Source organism: Nestor notabilis, unplaced genomic scaffold (assembly GCF_000696875.1).
Source record: "Nestor notabilis isolate BGI_N333 unplaced genomic scaffold, ASM69687v1 scaffold23212, whole genome shotgun sequence".
In the NCBI taxonomy this organism is placed as follows: Eukaryota; Metazoa; Chordata; class Aves; order Psittaciformes; family Psittacidae; genus Nestor; species Nestor notabilis.
In genome coordinates, this window is record NW_009919151.1 from 6,903 (window position 1) to 17,331 (window position 10,429).

The following is a 10,429-nucleotide window of genomic DNA, read 5'->3' on the forward strand; positions in this document are numbered from 1 at the left end:
TTGACATCTTACTAACCATGTAGTAATACTTGTGGAGGGTGGATTTGTTAACCCTGGCTCCAGGTCTTGCAACTCAAATGCTGTGGAAACTTTCCCCCCTTATGTGTACTGTAGCACTTCAATTAGAGGAGTAGTACTTCAGAGATGCTGCTGGCCTGAGAGCCTTTTAATGTCTCTGACTGTGATTACTACAGAGCATTTGCTATACAGATTGGTTTTTACAGTGTGCCTATTCCAAAGAGAGCACTACAGTAGTTCTCTATTAATAATGTGGTGTACCAGCCTTGAAAAACATCTACTTAGGTGTGTGTGCATATATATTCTTGCGTATGTAATGTTTTGGGTCTGTGTGCTTCTAGTGCTTAACTCTGATAACCAGTAGGTAGTTACTGCTTCCTTGGGATGAGTTGACCTATTGAGTGGGGTGGTAAAGGGATTTTTTCAGGGCCCATACTTAAATGGGTTTGTTTGCACCTACTGCTTAGTCACATGTGCAGTGACTTCACTGCAGAGGAATTCCTTTGGAGTCATTAGTTAAATTGATCCTGACTGTTGTGTAATTGTATGGCCTTTTGGAAGTGTCTTTGCCAGACATAGAAAGTACTAGAAGCAGTAGTTACAACTTGGTTTACTCAGCTATTACCTTAAGTAGGATGAGGGTTTGGATAGTTGGGCAGTCAGTAACATCTTCAATTCACTCTCTTGCAGAGAACCAGCACAGGCAGAAAAAGTTTTATCCGTGATATAAGGACACCTCCTTAAAGAAACGGAACTGAATTGTTTAGGACTCTATCCTGGACAAGTTCTTTTTCTATAGAGCTGTTTCTATGTAGTCATTGTTTAATTATCACAAGGTTATGAAGAAGGTACTGATACTCTGTGCAGTGTTTGGCTTTAAGCTGAACATTGAGATGCTATGTTTGGGTGTGGCTGTTCTCTGCTTTGTTATGGCATGTCTTAAACCTGGTTTTGGGATGGGGGGGAGGCAGAGCCTTTTTAATGTTAAAGGCAGAGCAAAGGGCTGGGGATTTATCATGCAGATCAGATGCTAGAAGCTGGATTGGCTCAGCTGGGGAGAAGCGCAGGTTCTGCCCTCCCCTTACGCTCTGTTCCCACAAGCATCTCCCCTGTAAGCTGGCAGAGGGGCTCAGAAAGCTCTGGTCTTTTCTCCTCAGGCACTAGTGAGGGCTCAGCAAAAGTTCCACAGCAAAGTACAGAAGCACCAGACCTCTCGTTGGGCTGCAATTCCTAAACAAGCTCAGCTTTGTCAAGACCAGGAGCTTTCTGGAATATGCATGGGGATGAGAAACAAATAGCACAGGGTGAGTGCTGCCTGACACAGGGAATCCAGCTCACAGCTCTGGCTTGTCTCCTCCTCTCTTTCAGAACAAGAACATGGGGGACATGACACCAGCAGAGGAGATGGAGCTCAGGCCTCCTTGCTGCCATCTGTTTGACTGCAGCATGAGGAATGAAGCAACAAGACTGAGGACTTTTCGGCAGTGGCCAGCAACCTCACCTGTATCTCCTCGAGATTTGGTCAAGGCTGGCTTTTTCTTTGTGGGTCCAAGAGATGAAGTACAGTGTTTCTGCTGTGGTGGTGTCCTGAAGGACTGGGCACCTGGGGATTGCCCGGTAGCAGAGCACCTGAAGTTCTTCCCTTTCTGTGAGTTCATTTGTGGTGAGGATATTAGGGTCCAAAAGATGTTTCCTCTTCCGGTTGTCTCGGATGCTGTAGATGGGCAGTTCCTCAGCTTTTTGCACGGGATAGAAAGAGAGGAGGCAGCTCTGCCCTATGAACCACACTCCCCAGAGATGGTGACAGAGGAGGCCAGGCTATTGACATTTCGGAACTGGCCACGATATGCTGGCGTGCATCCTGAGGATCTGGCTAGAGCAGGATTCTTTTACACAGGTAAGTGCTTGGGGGAAACGTGTTTAACTCTGATCCAAGTTAACTGTTGAAGGTGTCACTCTGTTTTATTGCTTGTGCAAATACTTGCAAGTACGTGTAGCATAGCTAGAAACCCCATCCTTCCTCCAGCCTGGGCTGCTTCACTTGTTGCCCATGCAGAATTCACTTCTATGTTAACTCCTGTTTGGGTACTGAGGGGTCCACTGGTAAGTCAATGCCTTTACCAGCAGCAGTGGAAAAAGCGGCATGTTTTAAACAGTTATTTACTGGCAGAAAAGTGTGTGCTTTGAGATTTATTGAGCCTATTTATTACTGGCACTTCTAAAAGGACTTGAGGCACTTGCTCGGCATGTCATGTTTTGTGTAAGCTCTGTCTTGCACTGGTGTCTTCTCAAAAACCCAAACCTTGAGGTAATGAGTCCATTTGACTGGCTTGTTGCTGTAAGGACCCTGGGCTGGTAATATAGAAGTAAAAAAGATCCTTTTTTTAATGAGGAGAATAGGCAATGCTAATCACATGCATCTGAGTATCTATGTTTTTACCCTTGAGAAGGCTTTGCTGGTTTAGATAACAGGTTTGTAGAAGTGCTTTTCCCTGCATTGACCAGTCAGAGGAACATGGGGGAACATGCTTGACTGTAAATACATATTGGGGGACCCTTCAGGCTTTTGAAAGCTGCTGGTAGAGTGTTATTTGTGTGATTACATCTATATGGAGGAATCTCCTTGATTTGTATTTGCACATCAAACTGAGACATGTAAGCAAATGACAGGCAGGGTCCATAAACTAAAGGTCCCCCAGCAGAAACAAACCTGCTTATCTTGTACTCCTTGAACTCTTGTTGAAACAAAATTCAATTGCCCCTTTCTCCACTGAAGTCCTATTTGTTGGTTAAGGTGGGAATGGGCTAAAAACCCCAGCCTTAAATATTGTGATAGCTGGAAAAAGTCTGAGATGCAACGTGGTGAGTGACACACACATAGGAGAGTGCCTAAATAAGTGACCTTCTGTTCCTTTAGCCTGAGTTAGAGGAAGTGGCTGGTCAGCTTGCTGTTATCTCTGCTTCTGCAAGGCTTTTCACTCAAACTGCATGATCTGGAATAAACTAATAACCTGAATAAACTATAAAGCAGTGTCTGCAGCTCAGAACCTGTGTGGTTTGTGAAGGACTTGATTTGGTGCTTGCAGAGCAAGCCTTTGGCTTTCATTTCTTCCTGTGTGGTTTCTGTGGAGAGAAGCATGGTAGAGAATGGGTAATGTGGGACCATGTTGTGGGAAATCATTGTACCTATGAGATGGAGGCTGGGTACATCATCTGCCTGTGCCTGCTGCTGGTTATGGCAGATTGTGCTGAGGAAATGAGTATATCTTTAGGTACAATTAACTACAACTCTAAATGCAGGCAAGAAGGGATTGGATAGGTACGTGCATACATGGGATCTGCGGGGCTCACGTGCAGGCTGCCTGTTAGCTTGTGACCTGGTTCTGGAATCACCTCAACCAGCTGCAGCTCTGGGAGTTTAAACTCTCATCACATTTCCTGCCCTATACAACTTGCACAGTGATAGTAAATTGTCATGTGCTCATCTGTTCTGTCCAGCAGCTTGTGTTTCGTGCTGGATCTCTCCCCAGGCTCACACCCAGGGCTGGTAGAGCAATACAGCATCTCTGATGTCCAATAATCTCTCTGTCTTTTTCAGGACAACGTGATGTAGTGAGGTGCTTTTACTGTAATGGAGGCGTGAGGAGCTGGTCGTTTGGAGATGATCCTTGGTGGGAACATGCCAGATGGTATCCAGGGTAAGTCAGTCTTGGTTGACAAATGTCTCTTGTTGCAAGACCAAAAGATGTGCCATGTGTTCCATGCTGATTTCTTCCTTCATAAGAAGGGGGGAATCATGAGCCTCTTACTGTTTCCCTTTACGTATAGAGTGGGGAAAACCCCATAATACTCAGTCTTCTTTAATGGACGTTTGCTCATAACCTCATAGCACCCTTCTAAAATTCAAACTACTGCTGCTTGAGAGATCCTGTACTAATGCATTTCAATCTTTCTGCTTATAGGTGTGACTTCTTACTGCGGACAAGGGGGAGAGACTATGTTAGCAGTGTTCTGGAGTCCTTGCCTAACATCTCACCTCCAGTGAGTCATGACTATTCTGTGTGTAGTGGATGGAGGGTTGGTAGATATGGGGAGTTCTGAACTCAGGCTGCTTTTGTGACTATCGTTTTCAGAGACATTCCTGGGATCTGCCTGAATGGGATTCTTCTGCTTCCCAAGGTCAGTGCTGTAATGACATCGTGGTGTTCTCTGTTCAGAGTGGTGTAGTCCTGCTTGCTTCTACCCCACCCCAGTGACTGTGCATTCTGTGGACATGGTGCTCCTGGGATGTTTTGATGTTCTAGAAGCTGTTTCACTTTGGTTTAGGAAATGGTCTCTAGAACAAGAAGCAAAACTGCTTGTTCTTGTGAGGCATCTTAGTCTAAGACTAGAGGCATTTAGTCTGGATGATCATGTATGTGGCTTTTGGGTGCTTGCCTAACCTTCCTGACCTGTGCATGCTCTTGATGTGTCTGTCTGTAGTCTTTCACACCCAGCACTTTAAACATCCTTGATAGGAGACCCGAGAACAGCTGGTTATTCATGAAAGTGTTGATCCTGGGGATTATTCCCATTCAGTAGTTGCTCCTGGGAATTGCAGTAGGTGAAATCTGGCTCCCATAAGTGTGGAAAACTGATTTTTCTCATCCTCTTAAAAGCCTATCCCATAGGATGAGCTTAAAGACTGAAGCCTTTCAATGTACTGACAGTTGAATTTCCTGCTTCTCTTTACTGATGAATGGTTAAGCCAGATAATGAGGTAGGAGAGACTTCATGAAAGCAGTTTTGAGACTTCTGGGGTGTGAAAACAAAGATAAAGCTTCTGGACTGGGGCCAAACATGGGAGACTTCTTCACTGCTACAGTAGAATAAACCATCCAAAACTGGTCTCTTGGCTTTTATGAAATTGCTTTTGACTTTCTTGTGAGTTGTGATTGGAAGTAAAAACTAAATCTGGATGTTGCTCTAGCTATATAGATAGCTTGAGGAATGTTCTAGGTCATATTAATGCCATTTAATATAAAACAGCTTCAAGGAGTAGCATACTGCCTGCCCAAAGTTCAGCCTTTTTGGTAGAGTATCTGCTCACTGCTTTACAGATCCTCTGAGGAACTGGGAATTGCAGGCTCTTCATTGCCTGGATCAGTTTACGGTAGTGCAGAATGTCCTGGAGATGGGCTTTGACCTCATCTGGGGGGTTAACCTGGTAGAGAATAAATACATGCTGACTAGGACTTTCTACCTCTCTGAGTCTGAACTGGTTGCTGATCTGCTTCAGTCAGACTGGGAGGAGAGCAGCAGAGGTGTGCCTGACTCACACCTGCCTTCCTGCGGGTGCTTAACCTCTATTTCACTTCATCTTAAGTGCTGTTGAGTGTCTTGTGGCTCTGCCTCCTCTCTTCCTAGGCTGGACTTAAGAGTAGAAGCCTGCCTTTCTTTGAGAGGCTGGAGAATGAGGTTCTGCTTTCAAGAACCCTGCAGGAGCTGTGATTACTGGGGTATAAGTAACTGTATCTGCCTGTGGCGGGCTGTGGTTTGGATAGCCTCAATGCTTTCTGCTGCCCTTAGACTTGCAGTAGCAGACAGGGAGGCTTGTGTGCAATTTCACACCTGATGCAGTTAGCTGAAGCAAGGCTTCTTGGATGGATGAGTATTCCAAGCCTATTCAAAACTGAATCAGTGACTTGATCAGAAAGTCATACATGTTTGTTTGGATAATAGATATTCTCCCTATCTATGTCTATCCTGTGTTACCTGTTTTGTGGAGTCTGTTTGCCAAGTGAAGCTTATTTGAAGATGCAGTTGTACACAGGCTTTCCCTGGTAGGAAATCTGCTTTGCAAAGCTACTGTCTCTGTATCATGGTTTGCTATTTCTTTAGCTAAAGGAAAAATAAATCCCCAAATTTCCACAAAACCAGAAGTGGGATTAAATGGTAACACAGGAGCAGGGATGAGCAGCTGATGGCTCCTGCTGTCTGATAGATAAACCAGCTCTGAGGAGACAATGTGTTGTGGACATGTCTTGGTAGGGAGGTTGGTGTGCATAGTGAGTGAAGCACCACAGAGCATCTTCACCAGCCTGTGTGTGAAACTAACAGCAGAGTAAAGAGGCTGCTGAAATCTAGCACACTTTCATCTCTTAGACCAGCACTGAAGAGGGGGGGAAAGGGGTAGCATTTAATGCCATCTTCTTTCCTGGTTATACAGATGCTGTTCAGAGAGGCACTGGAGCATCAAGTTCAAGAGAAGAAATGCAATCTGTGCAAGAGAAGGAATCAGGTGCACTGGGCTGAAATTGTGTTGGTGAAATTGAGCCTAGGCATAATTGGGATGGATTTTTGTAGTGATGGTACCAGTGGTCATTGTATTTTGGTCTTAATCCTGAAAGGGGAACGTGTGCTAACTTGAATGGTAACTGAGCAGAGACCCTTATTCAGGGTTTAGAGTTCTACCGTGATGCAGACTTACATTAAAACTTTGGTTTATCGGGATAATTTACACATTGTGGTAAAAGATGTTGCTGGGCTGAGCAGGGACGGGGATCTTGTGTAGATACACTCAATCTTGTGTAGGTAAACCAGACTATAATAACTGTAGTTCTTCAGCTTAAATGAAGCTTGTGTGAGATACTTCTGTCACCTTTAGTCAGTCTCTGTACAAAATGCTGAGCTGGTTGCAGTGTCACTGCCTTAGATGACAGGACAGGTCCTTTGGGGCTGTTACAATACTGACAGCTTGGGCTTTTCTTTCTTTTTCTGGGAAAGAGGAGTCTCGGCTCAGCACAGAAGAGCAGCTCCGTCGCCTGCAAGAGGAGAGGATGTGCAAAGTGTGCCTGGACAAGGATGTGTCAGTTGTGTTTGTTCCTTGTGGCCACCTGGTAACATGTGGGGAATGTGCCCTCAATCTGAGGTTGTGTCCTATCTGCAGAGCGGTCATCCAGGACAGTGTGAGGACGTTCATGTCCTGAACCATGATGTGCCAAAGGGGGAAGATAAGTGTATACAACCTGATCTTAACACAGCAGAGGAAGAGTGGTGCTGGAGCAGTTCTATTTGCAGGGTAGCTTGGCATAAGTGTAAAACCTCACTAAATGTGCCTCCAAGGCACAGTGCTTCTAGTAAGAGCTGCTGGTTTGCTGTGCTCCTGCTGATCCTGTTGTACAACTGCTCCAGCAGAACTCTGCTGGTTTCTTTTGTCCTCCAAAAAGAAGCTTTTGTTGACAGATTCTCCTTCTCCAAATTCGTGCATTCTCAAATGAATCCCTGCCCTGTGTTGAAATCAAAGGCTGTTTTCAGTAAACTCTCTAGTTCTTTTTCACTCACTTAGCAGTTGCTCAGAGGTTATTCTGCTAGCTTTGGTGGCTTCCTTCAGTCAGTCAAATGGCAGTATCTTCATACAAAACATGTTCTGTTGCTCCTGAGTATTCTAGTCTCAATCCATTGTGTGGGAGGGAGAATTTAACTTTTCCTTCTGAGCAGTTTGCTGTCTTCCCCCCCTTGTTGAACTGTCAACAGTTGACAAAATGCTTCAGCAATACTCAAATCTGCATAACTAAGTGGAAAGCCTGGCCTGTAGTAGACTCTCCAACCTCTTTACTCTCAGCTGACTGCCCCAGACAGAAGGTGACAGGCTCTTTGGCCAGGGTCACTAGATGATCTCCTGGAAGCTTCTTGCAGAGCTTCTTCCAGGCTGATGGGGTCTATCCTACTATGGAAACTTACCTTTTTAGGACTTCCAGTTGCTGTCTCAATTGGTAATTCTTATTTTAAATGGAACACTCTATCATGTAGTCAAAAAGAGGAAGTTTTGTCAAGCTATGCTTAACTGCAGGGGATGAGAAACCAGGGTTTTTAAATCAATTGTTGTTTTTCATGAAATAAAATCTTTCTTTTTATCTTGCAGAGCTCTGAGTATCTGATTCTAACATAATGTCCTACAGGGGAGGGAGTGTGGTGGTGTCCTGAGATGTTAGAGCAGCATCAGTACTTGTGTCTTTCAGTACTACATGGGTGTGAGTGAGAACTGTTCTTGCTATCCATCAGCTGCTTCTGGAATTCACAAGGCAGCATCTGGGTCTTCCAGACTCCCTTAACTGCAAAAGAAAGGGTAAGGATGCAGGATGAGGACTGCTGCATGCAGCTGTGGAAGTGAGGAATAATTCTGCATCTGAATTCCATGGGAGTTTTGGTACCTGGCTCTTAAAGCCACCTGTGGACACTGGAACACTGGCTCTGGAGTTGCTTCTATTAGGTTCCAGCCCTGGATACTGGACAGGGTTAAAGGCTTGTTTGTTGCTGAGTAACTTTAAGGTGTCAGTTATCCCTGCGCCACATGGGAGGACAGATCTTGCCTTCAGAAGAAGGTAATATTAGTGCAGCTCTTGGCAAAGAGGACAGAAATTACTAATTGAGCAGTCTGAGCTCTTCAGCTCTTGGAGGAATTAATTTGTGGGCCTTTGCCAGGCAGCAGCTTTCTTAGGGAACAGAATTGCACCAATGTGCCAGACTAGGTGTTATGTCTGGGCTCAAGCTCTCCCTGGCTTTATTTTACCTCTGTAAATAACAAAACCAGTTTAAGTAGAGGTGCTAATTTGATAATGTGAAAGACAACCAGCTCACTGTTGGAATATTTTATTTCCTCCTAATATTTAGCTCAGTGTGGCTGGAATCTTGCCTGAGCATCATCAGGATTATAAGGCTGCAAATGTACCGGCTGCTCCTGGTGCTTCTCTTATTTAACACTTTGGAAACTGTGACTCTTCCACATCTGGAAGGATGGAGCATTTTTCTGTGGGAAGCCTTCCCTTCAGAAACAGGTTTTTTTTGGCTAGTAGTCTCTCAGGTGCTGCCTATCCCCAATAGAGGGCACTCCGAACCTGGAGATAAGAGGAAAAACCCCTGGAGCAACCCCTCAGCTGCTCCTCATACTGGAGTTGTGTCTTTGCCCTCTCAGAACAGGGTCATCGCACGACCTCACAGTCCTTAGGGTAGGTCTGGCACAAGCAGACCAGGAGGAAGGGTTGTCACAGCACGAAGGCTCTGCTGGTGACACTAAAGGAGGTAATGAAGGGTGGAATACGATCCTTGGTGGCTTGCCTTCCTTTCTTCCTTCTTAGATTGATGTTTGATTTATGGCAGTCATTGGTGCTAAATATTATAGGCTTACCTGAATGTTTCTTTTATTTCTATTAAAAGTAAATTACCTGTGTTCAGCATAATGTAGAGAGTGGTAGTTATGAAGCTGCTCAGTCATCACACTTTTATTGATCTTTACCAGTGTGCATTAGAGTCAAGGCATGCTGTTAAGTTTGATGCTCAGTCTCTTTAGAGTACTTGACCAGTGGTTCTACTAGTTTTAGTAGTAGATGTGGCATCAAGGCTTGGTCAGTTTGAGGCACAGTGTTAAAAGATGTGCAGACCTCAACATAATTCAGGGAGTTCTTTCTGACTTCATACTATCATCTAGAAGAATTCCTTGCTGGAACTACTAGAGAAATGCTTCAGCTGTTCAAAGCTGACACTGCTTTCTCCTCAATCTGTGCTGAATTTTGGTTGCTCTCAAACAAGGCCACTAAAGAGTTCTGGTATCTGATGGACAACACTTTTCTCTGAGGAAAAGAAACTGTATTAAACCAGAAAGTGTAGAGCCAGTGTTTTCTGATGAGGAAAGGGAAGATTAACTTCAAAAGCTTCAAATAAATGAATAATCTCATTGACTGGAAGATATGTTGGTTTTCTATTCCTTTTTCTGCCCCTCCAAGGAACATAATGTGGGCAGGTAGGAATGAGTGTAATCCAGGAATGGACTGAATCAAGGGAGATGTGAAGAAAGCACTAAAGATAGTGCATGCACAGTGCTCTGCATGCTGTCCAAATGGTGTAGTAGCTTGTGTTCCACTATGATACCTTTTAACTTGGTCGTGGCCCTGTATTGACTAATATGGGAGGTAAGTTGTGTTTGGTCGGGCAGAGCTGGTTTAGTGGGCTGAGCTTTTTCTTCTAGTAATAAAACCAGTATCAATTCAGCAGTTGTCAGTTGTCCTGCTCAGTCAGAAGCCGTATTTACTCACAGCTTCACCTGATCAGGACTCTGATGTCAGGTTGCAGTTGGTATCTGGAAGGAAAGTTGCACAGGAGCTAAAACTGTTCTCTTAGTGCTTCTGCTCCTGGGTTTATAAAAGAAGATTTTGATTCCTTGGCCCTTTGGAAAGAAAGGTGCATCTTTGTCTTTGCCTTAGCACTTAATGGTTTTATTTCTTTTAATTCTCCCCTCACACGTCTCCCCAGCTCTTCTGAAAAGCATCACTTGTGCCAAGTAAACTCAAACAGATCAGGCAAGACAATAAAGAATTACAACAGCACTTGGAACGTACCAGCCCAAGAATACCACGGATGGTGACAAGTGCTCTGT

General features: G+C 44.5%; 1 protein-coding gene across 1 annotated transcript; it reads left to right on the forward strand.

Moving 5' to 3' along the window:
• Positions 1 to 1,386: 1,386 nt before the first annotated feature.
• Positions 1,387 to 6,986, forward strand: LOC104402281 (baculoviral IAP repeat-containing protein 7-B-like; the record flags this gene model as incomplete). The annotated part of the gene is made up of 7 exons (XM_010010113.1): positions 1,387 to 1,915; positions 3,617 to 3,716; positions 3,981 to 4,059; positions 4,152 to 4,197; positions 5,118 to 5,312; positions 6,227 to 6,298; positions 6,784 to 6,986. Coding segments are annotated over 7 exons (1,224 nt in total), but the record flags the coding sequence as incomplete, so codon positions are not given.
• Positions 6,987 to 10,429: the final 3,443 nt, after the last annotated feature.